This window comes from Struthio camelus, chromosome 13, assembly GCF_040807025.1.
Source record: "Struthio camelus isolate bStrCam1 chromosome 13, bStrCam1.hap1, whole genome shotgun sequence".
NCBI lineage: Eukaryota > Metazoa > Chordata > Aves > Struthioniformes > Struthionidae > Struthio > Struthio camelus.
Genome location: NC_090954.1, coordinates 6,521,094 through 6,545,635, shown reverse-complemented (window position 1 = coordinate 6,545,635; position 24,542 = coordinate 6,521,094). Strand labels below are relative to the sequence as shown.

Here is a 24,542-nt window from a genome sequence, read left to right as displayed (position 1 = left end):
AAAACCTGGGTCGTATGCAGCATAACTCACCACGTTGACTTACGAAGGTCAGAAGTTGGCCAGACATGAAGATCTAGGGCTGAGGTCTTCCTATTTTACGGACAGGGAGTAGGTTGCACATTTCACATTTGGACCTGGGCTTTCCACAAATTCTGGAGGCATTACTAGCCAGTGCTTGGTTTTGCAGTCCAAACCCAAGTGATTCAAATAATCTTCTGGACTGCAGATCCAGAAAACTGCCGAGTTCAGGATTATGCAGGATTGTCAAATTTCTTGTATTTCCATTTTCCCTTAGCATGCTTCGTTCACTTCGGCTATTTGAGCAACTTGAGATAAGCTTTATAATTTAAGTTAAAATATGAATTAGACTTCAAGAAGGTTTGAAACAGATATTGGATTTATTGGTCAGCTATGAGTAGGAAAATACATTGGTAAAGAAAAAGAAGACCCTGTATATAAATATAATACTAACTAGTTAAAATTTGACCAAGAAGAAAGTTCCACTGAAGAGAACAGTAAAAGCCCTTGTTTACCATCAGACCATATTCAGTTTCCCATTTATCTTATTGAAGAGCTGCCTATAGACAAATGCAACATTCTTTGAGCTTAGTGCAGATAATGTGCTGGTTTTTGTTACATGAATGGTAAACAAGAGTTAGTCCAGTGCATTACACATTATACAGAAGTACTGTGAATAAAGACTAAGTAATTCTATTTTAGACACTACTTAAACATACCAAGACACTTAAGTGTTACAAATTTATGCAACCAAAAGAAAAGAATAGCAGTTACATACTAAAAAAAAAAAAATACTGTGTCTGGCTGGATGAAAAAGGCTTGCTACTTAAGCAGATAACTGAAAATTTTGTTAAGTTTTATGATGCAATTAGTTTCTTTGAATGATATTGTAATTATTTTGTCTTTAATACAGGTTTTATTGTGTGGTTGAAAAGCAAACCATAAGCTATTTTCTAAATCTGCATTCTAAACAAACTTCAGAGATTTGCTAAAGTTAAATCAAAGACGCATACATACAGTATTCTAAACAAAGTCAGTTCTATCAAAATGCTAGCCAAATTTACTTACTTTTTTTTTTTTGAAGCTGCTAAAAGGGCAAAATAATTACAAAACAGTCTTGTATGTTCTTTTTTCTTTTACTTGTGTTTTGTTAAAATCAGCAACTTGTGTATTAATGTCTTGTACTCTAATCAATTCTTTTACTTAAAGGTATATTTCAATTTGCATTTTGACATCCAGAAGTTTTGGTAAATGTAAGTGAAACTAAACAAGATATGGCTGACTGTACTTTAAGTGGAAAAGAGCCTGGTCTAACCTAAATAAAACCTTTCAACCCCACTGATTTCCTGTGACTTTTGCTATATGTGCTTTTACAACACTGAAGGTACATTATGGCAACACCCAAAACCACCTCAAATAAAAATACTGCAAATAACCATTTTATGTTAAAGACTCTATAAAGCAAACATTCCGATTTTGTGAAGACATGGTTTATTGCCTTATTCTGTATTATAGCTGGAAATTGAGACTTTTGAGTTAGATTTGTTTGACACAGGAATATATTTTCTTTGAAAGATCGTTTGACAAAGTTTATCTCAGCTCTATTTCGGTGCATCTGGTCTTTCCCTATATTCAAAATATTTCTCCTTCCTTCAGCCCCAGAGTCATAGCTACAGTCCAGTTAAAACCCAGTGAAGTCAAAGGAGTGTCTTCAATGTATTCAGTGGGTTTTTGATCAGGACCCGACAGCCTCATATAAAAGCCAGAGAAAACGGTTATTTAAAATGGACCCTTTGACTGCACTGTAACTCAACAAGAACAGTTGTGTCTCCAAAAGCACATATGGGCCATATTTTAATATGTTGTCATAAATTCAAATATATTTAAGACTAAGAAATACAGGAGAAAACAGATTGGATAAAGCTCAAACCTTTAGAATCTAACAAGTGCACTCAAGCTCCAGCATCTATTAAAGTAAATTATCCCCCTCTAAGAAATACAAAATGAGTAAGTGCTTCCCTTCCCCTTCTGTAAAGCTTTCTGGACTCATTACACAATCCAGATAATCAGAAAAGAAAAACAGTTCGCTCAGTTTGACAAGCTAAATTGGCTCATCATCACTGGAAATTATCATGATGTACATTACCAAGACATCATTAAGGAAACATGAGTAAAACACCTTTTATTCACACTTTACAAAAAACCCAAAAAAACAAACAGAAAAAAAATAACACTACGCATTAAGTCTACTACAGCAATACTACCAGCATTTCAATGTACTGATTATAAACTGGACATGTTTGGTGTTTTCACAACTAAAACCAAAACAAAATAACCCCAAGAGATCAGGTCCCAGACAAGGATTCAAGATCAAGATTTCTCCTGTTGAAATTTAAAATATATATTTTACATATCCGATCTGTTTGTCATATTTACTTTCAGCTTAAAACAGAACGGTTTGAGCACACTTATGTGCTGACTACTTTTTCATAAAATTTTGAATCATTATTACCAATCCGCTCTCTTATATATAAAAATTCACAATATTTAGAAAGTTTTTCTTAATGCTCAGTGTCCTTTTGCTTCTCTGCCTGCAGCCGAAACAAAAGCTGTTTAAGACCAAGCTCTCTATCTCAATTCTTTACATTGATTATTGAAGTTGTATTTAGTTTAAGGAGATAAATTCTCCCTTTTAGGATAGAAATATACAAGTTACATTTGTAAGCTGTTAAGTACTTGGCTTCATGACACAAATGGCACTGAGGGTACACTATAACTTTAGTCTTGCTTGACACTTTAAAATAAGACTTGGTCACTTTAAAAATGATCTGAAGAATTGTCTGTGGGACCTGTATTGAAAACGCATTTATTTTACACTGCTTCATCAATAGCAAAATGTAGGGCTGTTTTTTTCTTCAAGGAATGATACTTTCTGAAACTGAGGAACACACTTAAACTAAAGAGAATTCACATGATAGTAATTCTTAGTGGGAAAAATAGCACTGTGCAATGACACTGAAAGAAGCAGTGCATGGGTATTTGAAGCTAGAAACTGTGTACCCAAAACCTGAACATATTCAAAAAGTGTGATATTCAATGCTTCACAAAGGAAAAAAAGATGCCACAGCTTATACAAAAGTATCTTCATAAAATTTTCACAAGTGTTAACATTATTTAAAAAAAATTAAAAGAGGATGCACAGGATCTCTCTGCATGCACAGGCAGTGCTAGTTGAGAACAAATTTAAGCAGGCACAGCGGAGATAGGACAAGTATTTAAAACAGAAATGAAGAAGCTATACACAAGTATCCCTAATTTTACTTCCAAAATTAGAGATGAGAAAAGTATCTGAGTGTGTACATATCAACAATAACTTTTCAATCCATACAGGTCTACTTATATTCACTGCTTAGCTTATCTGTTCTGTGAGAACTCTACGCTTTTCTTGTTTTTAATTGGAAAAAGACAGAATGTATTTAGTTACCTTTGTAAGATACTCACTAGGATTTTACAGATTTGGATTTTAAAAGCAATGTTCTCAATTGAACATAAAAAGTAGTACAAAAGGGCTAACAAAACCCTAACAGTGCAAATCATTAGCAGAGAAAACCTGTGACAACCTCTTTTACAAGCTGGCCTTTATAACACATGAAAACAGATAAAAATTTAGCCTTAGTTTACAATACAATCATTTTCCAAATCTGATTTTTTTTTTTTTTTAAGTACAAAATCTCATAAATCAGGTTTTCTGTTGTTCATATACAATCAATAAAGGCTAAATTCAAATTCTATATTTTACAAACAAGTCTGAAAAAGGAGGGAGTGAAGTACGGAAGAATGTTCTCTGGATGTTCCTACTGGCCTCAAAAAAGTAGTGCTACAGATAACTGTGCAAAGAGAATATACTGTATATAACAATTCCCTATTTCAAGGCATGAAAATGTCATGTTAGATAGAAGAAACAGGAAGGTTAATTGTAACGTATTAAAGAAAGGTGCAAATGCACCAATCACTGTCTAACAGTATACAAAGTATATTGGGCTCAGAATTGTGTCTGTTGATAGCACCTGGCTTTTACTATGTCTTTAGCAAATAATTAGATTTAAGATTAAGATCATTGAGAAAAAAATCCCTGTTGGCCATACCTCACTCCTCTATATTCAGATTTTACAATTGTACAAGTTAGATTGAGGTTGCCCTCTAAAACGTACTTGACTACCTCCTGCCAGGGAGATGGATTCCATTTACAGGAGGCAGGAAAGGCAGCAAAAGCTCCAGTTGTGCAAAAAGTGAGAAGTGGTCAGAAGGGATGAGTGGATGTGGACAACCACTTATATTGTTCTCTATTAACCAATGATGATCCAAAGGTCCAAGAATACCAAGTATGTTTAGCTGAGGTTTAGAGTAGAAGATGTAGTCTATAATACCCTGAAACAAGAAAGGGAATAAAATTGATTATTAGTATACAACTCTTCACCCATATTATTTTTCCAAACAAAAGGTATGCTCAGTATTAGGAATAACTTAAGTACGACCATTCCTCCTCCACGGCAAATTAATTTAGGAGATTTCTACTTCCTATCCCAAGAGCTGCCTAATATAGATAGGAAAACAAAGAAAAAGTCCACCCTGTATCACTTCTGCCCTGCTTTTGTGGGGTGTAATTTCAAACCTCCTACAAAGCTTCAAGTCACATTTCTCTACTTTTGAAGAGGAAAACAACAGTCTTTTGTTTTCCCTGGACAAGGAAGCACTGATAGCTTTCAAGCAGTAACATGGATTATTATTTCCTTGCAGTTAGCACCTTAACTGTCACTGTTACACTATTTTGTTTAGCTTGCAGTATTACAATATGAAGTCTTCCTATTTATAAGGAAGAATAACAGTAGCCCAAGACTTGCAAATCTAGTACAAGACGCAAAAAAGAAAAAGTGAAACTTGGTTCCTAGGAAAATGAACTGTTATGTACTCCAATTTGCTATGTTTTAAATACAAACTCGATAAGCTTACTGTTAGCTACCCAAGCAGCTGAACTTCTTTAACAGCTTAGTACAGCAAATCACTTTAGATTAGCTTCAAGTGGGAAAACTTTTTCAAAATACTGGCAAACTCTTTACCTTGAAGTCAAATGTGTAATTTGTGTAAGGCATTAGACCATTCTCATAGGCACTCTTCAACTTGAAACCATGTGTAATTCTCCCATTTGTTGTTCCGTTTTTCCCATTACAGCTGAAGTTAGTAAGACTTTCATTATATCTCAGTTCCTTAAAATCTTTGTGGTTTGTTTCCACTCCACCAGTGCTCAAGTACTCAACGACACCTAATAGGACAGACACGTATATATGCAATCTTAAGGTTTTGCTCATATAAAGCATAACAGATACACAACAGAGTCAGCAGTAGTTCTTATAAAATATTCCAAGACAACATATATGAATGTCAAAAGGAAACGCCACCTAGAATAAAGAGACATTCTTTGATTAGAAAAAAATACTAGAAGCTTAGTAAGGAGCAAACTGATTGGGAGGAAGATGAAAGAAGCAGAAATAAAATTCCATAGATGCTAAGTAGGTAGCTTCCTTTTCACCTCATCTCCGTGCCCAAGTCTTGGGTTTCAAAATTCTTAGGTTAAAATCTTGCAAAAAAGCCAAGCTTCATAACAATACTTCAAATGAGGTTAACTTTAACGAGGCAACAAAGCCAAGCTGACAGACCTGTGTCTTGGAAAATTACAGTCATGCTGTTTAATTTCAGAATAACTTTGTTAGGGATCCAGAAAGTAAAAGAAATGACTAGTTGTTCCAAAGATACAAATTGGATATAAGAACTGGCTATTGCAATAGCCATTAAAAATACTTGCTTTCTCAGGATCACAGTGAATCGGATTTCCAGTAATGCTAAGCAATAACCACTCCTACCAAGTGCAATGGACATTAAGAGCTGCCCAAAAGAGGCCAAAAGGAGGGTGGGATGGGGCAGGAGAGATTATTATATTGACAAACTAACGATAGAATGGAAGGGTAGCTCTACTGCAGTGGTCTACCTGAGGAAAAAGTCAAAAAAGGGGATCACTTAATCTGTTCTTTTCTAGCACTTTGTAAAGTTGCCAAAGTCAAAGAAAGTCCTATATTAGTAGTGAGCTCTGAAGAATCCCTTTCTGATAACGTTTAAGAGATGTATAGAATTTCAGGAGTCCTAAAACATTTAAGCTCCAGAAAATGATTGCAACTTTAAAGAGAAGAATCTGTATTTTCACACTTAAAAAAAAAAAAAAAAACAGTAACAAAAACACCCCACACTTATCGGTAACATACTAATACTTCCAGTTATTTTGGAAGACATTTTCTTCCTTTCCACTCCTTTACTCCCAAATAACAAACAAAATGTTTCTGAAAGACAAGATATTTCCATAATACTGCATGGGCAGTAAGGTCACTCATGAAAAGCTCTTCCTTCTATTTCCTTAGTACCTTTAGAGGTTATAATATCAAATAACTTATTTTTTATGTTGAAAATTCCTTCAAAAAACCACCTTACATTTTAAATTATTACATACTTTAAAGCAGTCTAAAAAAATAAAAAAATAGTACTCTTACCAGAGTCTGGCAGAGAATTGAGATCTGCACACAGTACAAGTGGAATGGTCCCAAGTTCTCCTGAAACACCAGGTTTGAGACTACGAGAAGCTTTATCAATAATGTTCTTTACCTCAGACAGGAACATCATAGTCTGAACCAGCTTCACATCAGAATAATCTGGGTCCCAATGCATATGGGCATTAGCTACAAGAACTAGCTGCTTTTCCATCCCAAGATGCGGCTTTCCGGCTAAAATTTAATTATTTACATGGTCAGGAACAGAAAACACTACTATCTTTAACTGAGCTGAATTTTAAATAAGATGTTTCAATGGAGAACAAATATCCCGTTGCTTGAAGAAGGTTAAACTAAATGATACGTGCCATGTTTTACATGAAGAGGGTCATACAATCCCCCTTATGTCTGATAAGCATTTTAGTTCATACAAAATACTAGGAATAATTGTGTTTCACATTGAAGACCATTAACTAACAGGACTAGCCTGGTTCAAGTATCACCTATGTATTGAAGAATACAATTAATTACCACAAATAATAGATAGGCCCACTGACAAATAGTGTATTTTTAAAAATTGCAACAGTTTTCCTCGGGTTATGTTATTTGTGATGGTAAACAAGCACTGCCCGTATCCTCCTAGGGAATGAGTTCTACAATGTGAACAACTTCTAAAATGTAAGTTCCCTCTCTTGCCAGAGGTGCTTTTTAAAAGGCTTATTTGTTAGAATCTGATTTAATAGGTTCTTATTTGGATAAACTTCACATAGGTTTAATAGGGACCCACTGAGGTATTTATAAGGCCCATTTACATTTCCTAAATTAAGAGTGACAGGGCAGAACAAGCAGGTTTTATAAGCATGACAGTGAAGAAAAACTAAAATTATGCAGATATGTAATCCAGAAGCATGAAACCAATACCAATTGATTTTCTGATACCTGTCCATACCTCCAAGAAAAATAGGCCAAGTTTGTTTTCCCCGCTTCTTCAAAACTCAATCTTTCTTCATACTTTTTTTTTTTTTTAAACAAAATGTAAAAGTGAAAAAAAAAAAACAAAACCAAACCCTCATCATTTGAATAATATGACTTTTCCCCAACTCCTCTTCAGAGATAAATTGTTTGGTCATACAATGCACGAAGTTATATTCATCTGTAGAACTCAGTTTCTCTATGTTTTAATGCAACAAAAATCCATTTTGTTTTTTCAATTATAAAGCACAGACCATCTATTCAAAAATTGAACTAAATAGGACTTACATGACATTTCTATCAATTCCTTTCGCAGTTCTAATAATACAGCAACTCCAATATTATCTTTTGTCATAACTCTGTTCAGCATAGCTTCTGAACCTTCGGAGTTTGCCATAGCTAGTTGATTGAACTCAACAGTATGTTTTTGAACCAAAGTAAATCTGAAAGAGAAACATCAAACATGGTTTCGTCACTAGACGGATGCCAAAGGAAACGTTACAGGTAACTCCCCTTCTAATTAAACTTCAAATACATTTATGATGTGGAAATCTCAGTGGGTCACATAATTTCATAAAAATCCTGACCTGAAATCAAAGGGTATAGTTTGCTTAGCAATTTTCAAATATTTTATGTTAAGCTGATTTCAATTAAAAGATTTTCTTTCATTAAAAAAGAGACTACAGAAAAGGAGCGCTTGTTTCTAATTCTGCATCACATTCTAGTTCAAACTTCCAGGTTTAATAGAGTGACTAAATAATTGCTTCTGAGCCAAAAGGTATCAAACTAGGCACCTGCGTTTACTTGTGGACACAAAGGACTGGAAGCAAGAGGAGGAAAGGAAATTATTACCCTCATACCCAAGCAAAAGTACAAGTACAATATGACACAATCAGTAAATGTTGCAGCTCTTAAGTGAGGTATTTTTGTCAGAAATGATCAGTAATTTTAAGTGCCTTTTCTTTCGCTTTTTCAGAAGGCTAGCATATCAAAAAGACAAGGATGTCTGAGGTCCATTTCAGCAATCTTTCGGATTATCAGTTTCTTTACTAAAAAGTTTTTTTTCCCCCTCTCATTATTTTTCCGTTATTAACATAACATGACTGAGACACATTTACTCACCAATTAAAGTACAATTTAGTGCCCTCCCAACCTATTTTGCTCCAAAAGAATGAATTTAAATTTAGACAAAAATTCAGGATAAAATTCTCTATTGCTAGTTAGAGACAGAATGACTTCTCTTGTACAGACTATTCTTAGATAGGAATGCTCTAAAAGAAATACTGAATGGCTACAGAAAAGGGTGACTACTGCCAAACTGTCTGGGCTATAGACTGATTCAAGAAATTGTGTGAAAAAGAGCAAGACACAATAGTAGGCTTCATAAAACACAGCACTTACTTTTCTGTTTTGAAAAATATTGCACAACCATCAACATGTTTTCTTTCCTGTTCTGACATTGTCCTAGCTCTAGATTTTGGACTGAAGAATCCATTATAGCCACGTTCTTTCAATTCTACCAGGAAAAAACTGTAGTACTGTTCAGTTTCAACCTCCTATAAAGTTGTAAGACAGCACACAGCATGAACGTACTATTACCAAAACACAGAAGACTGATATTATTTAGTCTCTTTAGAAGCGTAAATCATTTTCAAACTAGCTTTAGAAAAGTTGTAAGAATTAAGTACATCAGAGAATGCAAATGAGAGGGTAATATTCCTATTTTAAGAAGAAAACATAAATGCATTTCTGTAATCCCTCCAGTTGTGATTACCTCAGGCCTTTTATTTCAAAATGTGTCAATTATACCCCCACATCCACATGCACACACAAAGACACCCCCACACAGATTTCTTTGATCAGCAGCTGCTGATTCACATTCCTACTGCGTGGGCTGAAAAGCATTCTTCTGATGTCAAGCAACAAATACTGTTCTAAACACTACTTTTTCTTTTTGTTTGTTTTTAAGATGGTTTTGAAAACACACTACTTGCTGTAAATATATTTAATATAGAGAAGCCAGCACATGAGAATACAAAAGGAAAAGAAATAGAAATACATTTTTTTTTTTTTTTACCTGAAGGCTGATGATGTCAGCATTGCAGCTCAGGATTTCCTGCATAATGGCTTTTTTTCTGTATTCCCAGTTCAATGCCCAAGATGGACAATAGCCATACAACTGCCGGGTAGCATATTTATCACAAAGTACGTTGTAACACATGACAGAGAACAAGGCTGCAGAACAACAATTTTACTTACACACTGATATATTTAACAGAAAGTACAATTACGTTTTTTTCACTTTTGTCTTCAGTCATTTTATCAATTCATGCTTCACTTGCTTCAACCAAAACACGGCACCTGCACCTATACTAAAAAAAGCATTTGTTAGACCTTCTAGAAGGACAAACTACCCTGCAAGTTTGGATTTACAGCAACCTTCTAACATTAATTTAAAAGAAGAAAAGAAAAAAGAACTCTTTGTATGCTTGACACAGTAAATAGCAGGCAAACATACTTTCACGTTAATACATCACTTACTGTAAAAGCAAAACAAGATAACTGTATTGAACACTTAACAAATTTGCTAACTATACTAAGGCTTGCAAACTCCTTAAATAGATTATTTAAAACCTATTTAATTATTACCACCATGAACTGTAACAGATCCACATTTAGGGCTAGGATCCCTTTGCACAGTACACTACGCAGGCAAAAGGAAAACCTAAGCATTTCTACTTCAAAAAGCTTGGAATTTAACTGTAAAGATAACCGACAAAATCTACTTCTCCGTATTTGTTTGGAACGCAAGGGGACACAACGAGACAATCTGGGGCAACACGACAGGTAACAAGCATTTTTTTCTTTTTCTTTTCTTTTTTAAGTATTAAGGCATCTGCAGTACAATAACGAGATACTTTCCGTGGAAGTTCACTGGGTGCTCTCTCAAGAGTGAGGAACAACTTGGGGCGGGCGGAGAGAGACACAGCTATCTGAAGATTTTGCAAACTGAGCCAACAATCCCTGCAAACTGAGCCGATAATCCCAGGCTGACTGGGAGTCAAAGCCCCAAGCCCCGCATTTTGAAAGCGGACAGAAGACAGCAAAAGCCAAGCTACATAATATCTTTCAAGTGAGAACAAACAAATTTTATTTGATACAACAGCAAAAGAAGAGCTGTTGAAGAAATGACAGTGACAAGAAAGAAAGTACCCATTGAAGCAACCTTCTTAATAAAATCAATAGGGGAAAGAATACATAGGTCAGTCCTGAAGTACAGGTCACTGCAATAATTGAGAAAGACGGTAAGAAGAGTTTGGGTTGGCAGACAAATATATAAGCCTGTATTTTAGGCACTTCATGGAGAAAAAAAATAAAAATAAATAAATCAGTAAACATTTAAACAGCGCATGAATACCAACAGTAAAAAAAAAGTCTAGAGTCAAAGATGATATATAGGTTACTTAAAAGAAAAATTTACATATCAGTGAAGAATTATGATCATATTCTGCCATTTTTTGTTCTTCAAAAAAAACAGTCAGTTAAGCCTACTGCAATTCAACTATATAACTCTTTTTGGATAACACTTTCAATTCCTTTGAGGAGTATGCTAATTAAAAAGAAACTACTTTCGTAATAAAACATGGTTAAATCTAGAGACAAACGTTCAAACTGAGAGAGGAATACTTTAGCTGGCTGCCAGCACTGCACAGATGATGTAGGTTAGTTCAAGCAGCAAATTTTTTCAGCAGGCAGTAAAGATCAACAGCGTTTAGAAAAAGAAAAAAAACCCATGAAGTGTTACAGTACCTGTTGGTCTCGTTCGATCTGGTTCTTGCAACATAATCCAAGATCTTGGAGGTGGTTGTTCTGTTGAAACTATTGGAACATTTTAAAAGAGAAATACAACAAGTGATAATCAAATTTATTTTAAGCAGCAGAAACAAATGTTTTAAGAATGATCACTTACTTCTTTTTGCAGTACCTGCCAAATTATCAAGCAAATAGTTCAGTAGCCTTCGCGTTCCATCCGGTTCCTGATAGAGGTTCAGAATATCCTGTGTAAGTGGATTTCCTGCAAATACGTTTACAGAAACGTCAGACCTAGTATGAATTTACGTGTCAGAGTTTAGTATCTTCTCTCAGAGATGCTGACTCTAGAGTATTACAAACTATTTATCGGTTTCAAATCTTAAGTCTCCGGTCCCATAAAACATTTCATGTGTGAATGGTTCTAGTGAACTTCACCACAGTCTCTCCTGCATCCATTTTCTGAAAGACTGTGTTCAGTTCTGTAGTTCGATCTAACAGCAGCGTAGAATCGGCACGGCAGAACGTGCCGTATCATGTGCAGGCACAGAGCTGAGGAGGCAAAAGACATGAGCAACCTCTGCGTGCTTTGCTCAACGCGAGAGAAACGACCACTTGCGGCTTATGCGCCAGTCGCACCTGAGCCTAGTGTCTGCTAAACGTAGAAGCAGATCCTAAAAGTCTTCTGACAACACACATTGCAGTTACCTAGTTTTAAGGAAGGGGAAGAAAGACTGTTGAAACTTAAGACTGAACTTAGGCCTCTGTCTAGAGGCATAGCATCACTCAACACCCCTGAACACGCAGGCCTCCCATGCAATAGAATTTCCACTGAAGTGGAATTCTGTGTTTCTATAGCTAGAATCCAGAGAGTATTGAGGAAAAAAAAAAAGTGAGAATCAATTTTAAACTGCTGCTTGTGTTCAAATAGTATAACATACTCCATTTTTGGTGGGAGTACAGTATCTATAAATAATCTGCAGATTATTTCTTACTTAAATATTGTCTCCAGAGCCTAGGGAAGCAACAGAAAGCCTCCTCTTAAACCCCAGAAAGAGAAGCAAACCTCTTCGCATTTGGAGAATTTTTCCCAAGGAGTTCTTGTTCTTTTTTGAACAACCACTAAATGACAATATTTATAAAACTGGAATAAGTAGCTACATCTGGGACAGCTATTCAGTAATATTGTACGAGTCAGCACTCTACAACCACGACAGCTCAAGAGTGATATCATAAAACAAAGTACAGAAAGAAAAAGTAGTAATACCTTTCAGACCCAAAGTCTGTAACTGGAACAGTTTTCCCAGCTCAAAAGGTAAAACTCGTAACAGGTTGTTATTTAAATGTAGTTCCCTGTAGACAGAGTAAGAATCACATAAGGCTGAAAACAGAGCAAGGTTTGTCTTCAGCAGCCTATAGTACAAGAAATGTATCTGAAAGAAAAAACGTGCTAGTAAACCACAATTGTGAAAAACTGAGTCAGCAAGAGTTAGGGAAATCCTGCTCTCTCTCACACACGCGCAGAGAAAACACATATTAAGTTGAAGTAAAGAAGAAAGTAGCTGGTTGGCAAGTTCATCTTAAATAGTTAGAAATTTTGTAAACATTAACAATAATTAAAGCATTTAATAACTACTAGTGATGAAGCAGTAACAGTTCTGACAAACCATACCACAAAACAGTTCAGCTACGATTAAAGGTCAAATAAAGAAAAATTATATCCAAGAAAACAAATAAGCAAAGACTCCGGGACCATGAACGTACTCCAATAGAGCTATGATACTACCAGGTTAGTGCAGCTAAAATTCTTTTTAGTTAAGGTCTCTTGTAAACACTGGTTTATACTGTATGTTGAGTAAGACAGAGAAGACCACATGCCTCACAGAAAATGAAATTTTTTCAGTTAAACTTCTTTCCTTTGTCACATAAGGCAACTTAGATGTATTCTGAGCTACTGTGTATGAGTTTTCAGGCATAAAAAAAAGACAGTGAGAGAGAGAGAGAATGGTTCTAGTTAAAAAATAAAAATCATCTGTTTTTTGTCTTTACTGTTTCGGTGTTAAGACAAAATGCATGCTTTTTAACTCACCAAAAAAATAAAACAAACAAAAAAATCAAATAAACCACCACACCCCTACATATCCCTATGAACTGGGCAGAGAAAATGGACTTTTCACTTTCTTAAAAATGTTCCAGTCTAGAGTAGTGAAAACTTCCCTCACAATTTTCAGTATCTGAGAATGGAAAAGTATTTGGACAGGGGCAGAAAGGAGGGCGGGGAGCAAAGCAAACCTGTATATAGGAGTCATATGAATTCTTTTAGATTCCCACAAGAGAGTATATGAAGCAAACAGAAAACATCACTACCTCTAGCTTTGCATTAAAAAAAAAAAAAAAAAAAAGAGAGAGAGAGAGAGAACTGGTCCTTTGCTAACACATTGGTAAAAAAAATGACTTCTTGTAAAATTCATTTTGTTTCATCATGTATTTAGAAACTTTTGTAAAAAAAAAAAAAAAAAAGTACCTTGTTTTGCAGACAGTGGGAGGTGGAATAGTGGAAGATGGTGGGAGGGGACTGTCTTTTTATTTGGCCACGTTACCTAGAAATTTCCAAATTACTACTTGGTTGATTGCCAGATTATAGTATACTCGGGGTTTTTTGTTGTTTGTTTTTTTACTATAAAATTCCATAGACAAAAGCACATATTTTAGGGAGAAACTCAAAAGCCCACTGTATCATCCTAAGGTTTCTAAGTACTAACTAGTCACACGACTTAGAAAAGAAGATATATATAAATCAACACCCCCATCAGGTTCTCAACACCTCAATAAACATTTGAGGTTTAAATGGATTTTTTTGGGGTGGGGGAGTGGTATGATATTATATATGACATGAAAAGGCTACTACATTTCTTTAGAGAGGTACTTTTTCCTCTAACAGCTTTTCATGGCACCGCTGACATCTAAAAAAAGTTAAGTTACATATAGATTACAAAAAATATATTTATGCTAAATTCTTCTAGAGGAAAAACAGTGAGTTTGCAGAATAACACAGTAGTAGGCATCATGTTTTCTCTCTTGGATGAGACAATTGTTTTCTCTAATGATCTATGTCTTCACAGAACTCCTCCTCTACACAGCAAAGAGGATCACAACAAATCTCACTAGTTCTTGCAAGCATATCGAGAATCTGTTTTGCACTCGATTTTTCAAAGAGAACACATTACAATATTTTTCTTCCTCTTTCCCCAAAGACCAGAAATCTTACTGCTCTCTCTGACAACTCTTACTCCAAGTACCTGCAGAAAAAACGGATGTGCAACGAGCCTTTGGCAAGCTTTGCCATACAGACCAAAAACAGAGTTCCAGATGTGGGAGTTGGAAGACCTGTTATCAATTCTCAAGTGTGTCAGCACAAATTATTTCTGTGGCTCATGATATTAGCAATGCTCAGAGTTGAATTACCATTAGTTCAAAAAACTTCCCAGAATCTATGGGAAGCGTCGGCAGTAAGAGCCACCTGAAACATTGAACTACAGCACGACTGAGACCTGCAGAGCACTAACACACGGGATGCACTTACGGATTTTTCTTCACTTTCACCCCAGTGAAAAGAAATCATGGACCAGCTGCAATTACTGTGGACAGAGAGCGCGCAGTGGATTAATGCACTAGCTTTCCATGCTTAGAGATCTGGATTCAAATGTTATGTTTATGCTACAAATAGAAAACTACCTTGATCCTAGACCTTCACTACACATTTTATATTCACAAGACCTATATAGTATTCTCTACCTAGAAGAGTTTTAAGACTTGGAAGAGCTGAAACTTCAGAAAGTCAGGGTCAAAAGAAATTGGGAAAAGCATTAGGAAGATGGCATAATCTCTTTTGACGCTACTGATGACTTTAGAGCACTCAACTAACTCAGCGTCATGAATATTAAGTTCACAGCACTATTTTAAAAGAAAAGAAAGACTGAGGAAAAGAAAAGGATGACGATGAAGTACAATGATGAATATGAGAATATTCCAGTAAACTTAGGATTGCTAGCTCACAATATCTAAGCAACAGATAAAGGAGGGAAGAAAGCTACTGCTACTAACTGCTTTAAAGTGAAATAGCAACATAAAGCAGCTGAAAACAAACATACAATGCACTACAAGAGAGCCGCGAGGTTCATGCTGATTAAAGATTTTAGACTTTAACTGCTTCGGAATTTATTGAGCTTTTAATACTAATTTCAACCAGCTAGTTTAACTCTCCCCAACAGAGCAGACTTTTCCCAAAGTTGACAAAAACAAAGATTAATATTTCCAAACGTTAACTGACTTTGCTTTCAATTCCATTCAAACTGTACTGGTAGTCCATTTTTCTGGGTTTTTTCCTTTTCCCCCCCCCCCTCCCTTCTTCTACTTCTAAGCAAAATGTAATTAAATTTAGACTTGGTATTTTCTGGATTTGACAAAATTGACCATAAATGTCTTCAAAATTAGAAGTAATAAAGTCAATTACTGCTAAATGTCTAATAAACTCAAGATAAGGCTCTTCCTTTTGGTCAAGGGCAAAAGAATGTTGCCTGTAAATATTTACTCCTACATAAATCATTTACATATTTACATAACATTGTTCTACAAACAGAGTGAAATGCTGCGGCCCTAATTATAATCTAAATAGTCACCACTATTCATGTTTCACTTCTAAAAGGTGGCATTATTCCACGTTAGCTTTACACATCTTGACGTTGTGAAATGAAGGGAAAAAGGTGCATTTGTAACATAGGAGTTGTTTTGCCTCCAATTCACACGGGAACGCAATTACATGACTGCAAAGGTACGAAGTAGATGATGACAGAAAGGTTGCAGTTGTTATAAAACGAAGAGCATAAAAACTATTAGGAATAATTACTGAAGATGAATAAATAGCAAAATAAAGAGTAGTTAGTATGACTATGCTTAATCTGATCTTTTTGCTACTTTAACGCACAAAAATATTGCCTTTAACTTGCAGTAATATTTCTTAGAGAAGAACTCCGCATAAAGATTTGTGAAGCAGCTTGGGAAGAGATGCATAAGGCACGAAACCTGACTTGAAAAGGTATGGACTGGGTGACAGCTACTAAACAGAGCACTTTTGGAGCTCATTCTGTACTGCCATACATGGGAGGGGAAGACCACAAGACAGACAGCACTGCTATATCTGCAGAGTATATCAAGTTTTCAGGGGAACAGGTAAGAAGTGAGGAAGAGGGGATTTGTTTACGCTTTTTATTAACTAGAACATAAAAATTATGCCAAAACCCAATCTGGTTCTACAAAGATCATAAGTAAACAGGATTTAAAACTTACATACCTGAGTGACACCATGTTTCCGAGCTCTGCTGGTAAACTGCGAATTTTATTAGAGGACAGGTCCAGATATACCAGATTGTGAAGCTTGGCAATGTCTGAAGGAATGCGGGATAAGGAATTGTCACTGAGATGCAAAGCTGTCAAGTGGGTCAGTGTCCACAATGACGAACTTAAGCTTCTCACTTTCCCTGCAGAAGGAAGATACAAAAGAAAATAGAATATTTAAAATAGCTAGGCCTAGTGATAATTACACATTTTATAAGTGTGTTTTGGGTGGGTGGGGTGGTGTTTGGTGGGGTTTTTTGAGGTAATTCTCTTTAATGGAAATTCCATTCCACACCAATTCTGCATATCCAAGAAATTCAGCAATATAATGGAGAATGTAAGGTGTTGCCAGGGGCGCTTCGATTCTTCTTTCCCCAGTCCACGCTCACAGTTTGGAAAACTGTCCTTCTCAAAGTTCTACACAAAACAACAGGCACATTCACCAGTGGAGCATGAATTCAGGAGTTAACAGAGGTATAAGAAACATGTTTTTTTGAATTTCAGTTTAGGTTTGGGATCAAAGATGCTTCTTCAGTTTACCTCTTACTCGTGCAACATTCGTCAAAACAAAAATTGTTTTTCGATGTCATTAACCCATCCAAGAACAGACAGAAGTACTAGATTTGGGGCGACTAAAATGCTTGGTTGAGAACATGGTTTTCTATCTGGCGTACAACTAAAAGCTGCATAAAATATTGCCAGAGAGTTTTAAAAACTGTATCATTTTTCCTAAACTGAAGGGTAGAAGCATAGATTTGTGTTACAGAATCAAGATTTTTTTTTTTTTTTTTTTTTTTTTTTTTAACATTGCTGCATGCAAGTAAGCGTGAGATATCAGAAGGTCCCAAAACATTTCTTCTCTGAGATTTCCTTCTTTCCAGGAACGACTCCTTTTCCAGTTAAGAAGGCCATCTAACTGGAACTGGAAGTACTAGCATCGCTTTCTCCGAAGCAAAAAGTCATTTGTTATAGTCTGTCCAAAAAAGCCACCATGACTCACCAATGTTAAGAACTTTATGATTAATGTTATGCCTACATACAAATTTAATTCCTTTCCTTAAATGCTTTTCTTCATAATAAAACAACTCACAGTTTAGTGCCTGGAGAAAGCTACAGTGAAGTCACCTGAGCTGTTTTCTCCCCATCTCCAAGTCACCTGTTTTAAATTTTACCTTTAATAAGGTATGTCAGGATTGAAGGCAGCATGGGGTAAAGAAAAGAAACTATTCATGTTTTATCTGGATCTTTTTTAAGATAGGAATAACAAAACTGCATACTAAAAAAGATACAAACAAAAAGCCTACTGAAAATTTAAAAATCATATCAAGTTTGTGTGAAAGTTGATATTCAAAGTTGAATGATTAAAAGTTCAGAGGAGACAGATACATGAGAGGATTTTGATGGAATTAACTAACACATTTATGGCTTTCTGTAGCAGATGACTGGGTATTTTTCAAGGAAAAAAACGTGAAAATTAATAACACAAAAACATTGTTGCATTTTATTTTTCAAGATAAATCTCTATAGTTCTTAAAGGATTTTTTCTTCTTCTTTTTTTTTTTTTTTTTAAATACAAGAATCCCTTGTATTTCGATTTTTAAAAACTGAATTAACACCTCCTCCACCACAGTGCAAAAAGGTGACCGCGATCAGAGAAAGCTTCGGAGCCAAAAGGAGTGCCAATCTACACCACTGATCTGTCCTCCTTGCCACCCGCAGCTCACTTGGCTGGCATCAGTCTACAGTGAGATTAAGAGGCATGAAAGGAAAGAGCTATCCCTTAATGCATTTCCCATGCACAGGCTGCAGATGTCCAAGTGGATATCCAAGCCTAAGTTAAAGCTTCTTGAAGCAGCGTTTCACTGGGTTTCTGCATGTGTAACCTCTGAGCAGGGAATGCTATTCACGTGCAAAGGCACGTGGCACTTGCAGCAAGACCCAGATTCAATGACCTGGAGGAGAAGACTCTCTGCAGTCTAAAGAGCTCCAACTTTATTTCTCCTTCCGCAAGGAAGAGAGAATTTCTCTCTACTATTTACTCTATTTTATTTCTATTCCATCTCTATTCTATTTTATTTCTCTACTAGGCAGTCACTTAGAAAGACCACAGGACAGTTTTTGCAGTCCTTTAAAGAAGTTCCATATTTAAGCAAAATTTCAGCCTAAATTTACATCACAAAACAATTCTAACATTCTTGTATTTGTCTGAAGTTCCTCGATTTAAACACACTTTTTATGGCAACATTACAAAAAGGCACTATTAGCCAAAAGTTACTCTACAAATCAAGAAAGACCAGTCTCTAGTTGGAAAAAGGAAGTCTCAGTTAGAATTCATTTGTACGAAGCTTATGAAGATTATCCGATTTTCAAGAACAGATCCAGAATTCAAGTAGCATCTCAAAGCTTGCGCTGTTCTTGGAATTTTTTTAACCTTAAAATTAACAACAAAAAACTCCAACCAACCAACAAACAAACCCCACAACACTCCAAAAGCAAAGATTTACAACTCTTAAATGGAAAACTTCTGCTTCAAAAGGAACTACACTGTCATGGACTACCATAATATGCTGTTACATGAGTTCAAGTATCAGCCCGTGTCTATATATTAATCTTTCACAGGAAGAAATTTTTACAGATCTAAATATCTCTGGCAGAGATTGACAAACAAAATACTTGGATACGCTGGCATCACACAATATGGCTGGCCAACTTTCAGATTTGTGCCAAGTCACATATTCTCTTTCCGCATGTGCAGGCTCATCCTCTCCTTCTCCCACCCCAACTCTTCAGCTCCGCCCTCTTCTCTTTGAAGAATTACATCTTCAATCCATGCTCTGACCTACACCACCTTCTTGAAACATGATGCAGGCTCTTTAAACAAAGAGCTCACATCCTCATCTTCTCCCAGCTTTCCTACAGACTAGGATTGCCAACACCTGCCTCAACCTACCTCTCCTACAACCCTCCACACATCCCGACCCAACCTCTTCCCTTCACACACCAAAGGTCTGGCAGCAGCTCTCTGTGTCCGCGTGCTGGCTCACCTCAGCAGAGACAGGTCACAGGTGTCTGAGTGGCAATGTCAGGAGCTAACTTAGAAATCACTTATATACAACCACGGTATGGATATCTCTAATATATGTTACAGAGATGGTCTCCGGGGCACCGAAACGGTGTATGACGTGTTTTTCTGAACTGGGGTCTGAAACAACCGCCCCACACCAGTAGCTTCTAACTGTGATCAGCAGGATGTATTTCTTGTATTTCTTGTTCAAGGGCTGTGGCTATACAGGCCACCCTTAACTTACCCGGAGAAAATAACTCAAGGTCCCTCCCCAGGTTCTTACCACTTATTTCCAACTCCGCCCAGTGCGATTTCTTCCCGTTGGCTGCTTCCTCCGAGGACATAATTGTGTACATCCTCCGCGGATCAGGTGGATCGTACTTCTCCTTGGGCATTCCTGTTGCGACGAGAAGGAAATCATTCTGATATTCTACACAGAGAGCTCTTTAAGAGGTAACTGCCATTTAAGAGTTAAATATAGTATTGGGCAGTTGCTCCAAACGCTTTTCAAAACATCGAACTACCTTTCTGTGTCCATTCACAAGCGTCACTGAGCAGGAAAGATTGCTATAAAATAGACACTCAGATTCCTGATGCTCTTAGAAAGACAGACTACAGTCTAACCTTCCAAAATTTAACAAAGTCTGCTTGTAAACCAATATAAACATTTTGTCCTGCCATCTTTCCTGAGTATGTCACTGTATCCTTCTAAAAGCTCTTAATCCATTGACCTGCAGTCTCCTTTACCACTGACTTACAGAAATAAAAGCACTAGCAACTGCCCCAAGACATGAAAATAAGTTTTGAACTTTCCATTTCCCTAATTGGTCGGAAAGCTGTTTAGAATAATAAACGTATTTGAATTCTTTCATAATATATCTTTAAAAACTGATGAACACCAACAATAGACTCTCCTTCATATCAATTATAAAGAAAACATTTGCTATTAATCTTGCCTATCAGTTCCAGCTTTACTGCAGTTCGATTCCTCACAGAATTCAGCATCCAAGAATTAAGATCTCCGAAAGATCAGTTCAAGTCTGCAAAGTAACAGCATTTCAATCCGAACCTTATCCTACTTTTTGGCATCTGAAAACACCGTATCCGAGGCAGACATTCCTCTCTTTTTTTTTTTTTTGGATCAGGTGTTTAACACTGAAGTGCAACTCCATTACCCTCATTCTCTTCCACGTCACTCCTGCTAACTTTACTAGCAGCATTTCTGAATCTCTTATCGCGTTTTACTGCATCCAATGGTGGACTCTGAAAGAGAAGCGGCCAAAACTTCTCTCAGAAAAAAACCCTCCTTCCAGCACTCCTAGGCATACTTGTGCTGTCTCACCGCAAAGGGGGGGGGGGGGCCATCCCCGCCTCAATACTAGAGCCCTGTGCTACAGCCCTCCCTGTACCATTATCTGGCTCTCCTCCCTCCTGGGAGAAATATATTTGCATTTTAGTCAGCTTAAATGAAGAGTAAAAACAGCTTTAACATATTTTGATTTAAATAAATAAATATTCATTTACACATTAGCTCCATATTTTTAAATTACATAGCTTTTTAAATTACGTTTCTATTTCCAATAGAAATAGCAATTATGATAAATAAAAGTAAAGTTTTTCCATGGCTCTACATATACCTAAAAGCTTTTATTTCAAAGAGTCCACCATCCTAAACGGCCACATCCACACACATACAGAAAGGTACGGGCAACAAGCTGTAAAACGATCCATATGGAACAGACAAGGCTGTCTAGCTCAGACAGCAGTTAGAAACGAGTCCCTCAGAAGTTCGTTTGCAGTTGATACTATTACACTCACCAAACTGCAGTTTACAGCAATATTATAAAACTACCCCCCAAAAAAAAAAAATATAGAGGAAGCTATATCGGTCAAAACGACAATTACTCCTAGATAATCTACCATATCTTTTAATGTTTTTTACCACGTCAGTTCGTTCATATCCTTGACCAAAATGACTACATCAGAAGAAGTGTTGTACACAAAATAAAGAAGCAATAATCCCTACTAGATTAGACTATCAACCAGATTTATTTTCCATTTATTGAATTTGCTGCAAAATGTTTACTTCACACATTAAAAAAAAAAATGTTTTAAGCCAATTATGCTTCTTAATTAGAATTAAGTTTTGAGGTACCAAATGCTTACTTTAATACAACAGCTGCTTTCTTCTACTAATTTACACTCTTCCTTCCCCTTCCCTTTCCCACTCCCACTGTTGGTCAAGAGCAGATTTACAGAGTGAAATGAACTTCTCCTTTGAAAAGTGATTTAGGGGTCAAACGATGAGATTATAAATACCAGCTGGGTTCAGCTCCTTAAAGAATGAAGATACTCAAGTGCCTAGAATACTAGAATCATAAAATAACAACACTGTCCTCTTTAAATTAAGCTGATTAAAGGAGGTAAGATTCAATTATGAATTACTCTAGAAAGGTAAAAAATCTAACTTCTCCCCAAAATAAGTCTAGCTAGTGTAATAATATATGGCAAAGTCTATGTATAAAGCATCTCTTCTCAAATTGCTATGAACTAAATTTTTGCACAAAGACCAGTATCACATAGGAACATTCTAGTTTTTCAGGAATCATTCAACTTCCTTGGCAATTAGATGCTTTCTCTTCCTGCAGCTCCCTGCCTTAATGAATATGTTCCAATTTTACAAAAAAAAAAAAAAAAAAAGCAGGTATACTAGACACAGAACTCTCATTCAGTATGGAAATTCGAATAGTCCCTAGAGCACGGTCAATCACACGCACTAATTAACAGACTCACTGAGCAGTATATATCACTCCTTGCTACTAGCAGAGGATGACATACTTTTCCAGTGGGTTTTGTTAATGTGCACTGTAACACTTGCAGAGATTTAAGAATCCAGGGTTTACACGTTGGCTCCTCGTGACCCAGTTCATCCACGTCACCACCCTTGACTAGCATCCCAGCTCTGGCCAGTCTCCCCTTTCTCACAGCTGATCTTCACCTTCAAAGTGGGCAGTTCTTTGGTGCTTGGGATTAACAAGAGGATAAAAAGCAGCAATTGCATGCGGGAGTCTCCTTGCTTAAGGACTATGGGAGCAGCTACCAGCTACGCAGGGTGGCATTTGGCTGCTAAATCGCAGGCAGACGCCACTGATACGAGCCACCTGCATTTGGCGGCTAAATCACAGGCAGACGCCACTGATACGAGCCACTCCAAAGCAGGGAAATTGTCATGCCACATTTTAGTGCACCTCTGTTGATCACACAGAGTTCAAGACTTCTCAGGACCTGACAACAAGGCCAAATGTGACTCAGGTTTCATAGGCCATTATAAAACACTAGTATGGTACCTTGAATCAAATTTCAAAACTTCACACAGCATGCAGTAGTTCAAGAAAACCATCACGCTCTTTTACAAGCCATCACTGCCTCTTCTCCTTTCTCCACCTCCCAATTCCTTAATTTAAAGCCTGCTGAGTTGCCATAGTTAAATGCTTAACTGAAATGCCTTCAATGCTGAGGCAAACATCTGACAAGGAAGCCATCAGATTAAGTGATACAGTTTTGTCAGACTAAAGCCATTTTAAGTAAGAGTCATAAAATGGCGTTGGACAAACTTATGGTCACTCATGACTGCATCTTGGATAATGTAGCTAAGGTGATGACAATTTAAGCACTTTTTCAAAAGAGCTTCTTGTCACCCGCTATTTTCCGTTAACATACAATTATATTCATTCATATATATACTCAATTCTCACCTCTTCATATATATACTCAATTCTCACCTCTTCATATATATACTCAATTCTCAATTCATTCATATGTATATATATTCAATACTCTGGAAAGTACCACTGAAAACTAGGCTGTGATTATGTGGAATAAGCTAGTTGGTAAGGGAGAGCGCGTCTTTATAAAAGATATAGCAGAGATGCCCAGAACACATCGCAGACAATATGACTTCAATGAAGGAGGATATTTGAATATGTTTAAATGCAAATGAAATTGTTTGATGTCTTGTACCAGGTTATTAAAATTGTACTTAAATAGTTGTGAAAACAGGAGAGATTAGGAGCTTAAGAGATGCCCGGCTGTCCATTCCCACCCCACGTCACTCTCCTAACAGAGAATTAACACTCCTTACTCAGTTGCCTAGAAGAGAAGAATTTGGATGGGTTGCCAGAAGGCCAACTCTCTTTAGCTACACTGCTACCCAGACAAATGAGAACAGCTCAGACTACTGCCTGACAAGACTTTGGAACGGTTAAGTCTTCTAGCCTGTAGGAATGCAAAAGGTGGAAACCGGACTAAAAGGCATTTAGTGCTCCAGGCAACTATATAAACTGCCAACAAATATTACCTCTAAAATGGAGAAGGGATAGTCTGGAAAAGCAGCTTTGAGGTCAGGGAAAAGGGTGACTCTTTTTTCCTGTTCTCCCCTTCTGCCATTTTTATGAAACTGGGGACGGCGGAGAGAAGAACTTACTCAAAACAGCTAGGTAAGCAGTACTTCTAGAGTAAGCAGGGAAGCTAGGTTTTTTTAACAACAGAAAATACTACAGCAGTTCTTCATTTCTTGAAACGCTTCCTTTAATAATACAGATGAATTAACTCGATCTCAAAACTAAATGCAATAGACAACTTCTGTAGGCCAAATGGTGTCCTTTAAGTGTTGACTTTACTATAAACACACA

At 36.5% G+C, this 24,542-nt stretch overlaps 1 protein-coding gene across 6 annotated transcripts in view; it reads right to left on the bottom strand.

Annotated features, from left to right (window-relative positions):
• Nucleotides 1-374: 374 nt before the first annotated feature.
• Nucleotides 375-24,542, bottom strand: part of CNOT6 (CCR4-NOT transcription complex subunit 6) — a 35,254-nt gene continuing 11,086 nt past the window's right edge. For 3 of the 6 annotated variants that reach the window (XM_068959391.1, XM_068959389.1, XM_009672269.2), the window contains exons 2-12: nucleotides 20,135-20,248; nucleotides 16,744-16,930; nucleotides 12,661-12,746; nucleotides 11,554-11,658; nucleotides 11,394-11,462; nucleotides 9,661-9,818; nucleotides 8,985-9,139; nucleotides 7,872-8,026; nucleotides 6,615-6,845; nucleotides 5,136-5,338; nucleotides 375-4,446 (exon numbers count right to left, since the gene is read on the bottom strand). In XM_068959391.1, the coding sequence (XP_068815492.1) occupies nucleotides 4,234-4,446; nucleotides 5,136-5,338; nucleotides 6,615-6,845; nucleotides 7,872-8,026; nucleotides 8,985-9,139; nucleotides 9,661-9,818; nucleotides 11,394-11,462; nucleotides 11,554-11,658; nucleotides 12,661-12,746; nucleotides 16,744-16,930; nucleotides 20,135-20,246 (1,674 nt within the window). In that variant the 5' untranslated portion in view covers nucleotides 20,247-20,248 and the 3' untranslated portion in view covers nucleotides 375-4,233. The remainder of the gene's footprint in view (nucleotides 4,447-5,135; nucleotides 5,339-6,614; nucleotides 6,846-7,871; nucleotides 8,027-8,984; nucleotides 9,140-9,660; nucleotides 9,819-11,393; nucleotides 11,463-11,553; nucleotides 11,659-12,660; nucleotides 12,747-16,743; nucleotides 16,931-20,134; nucleotides 20,249-24,542) is intronic. The other 3 variants (XM_068959392.1, XM_068959390.1, XM_009672278.2) reach the window with 1 other exon arrangement.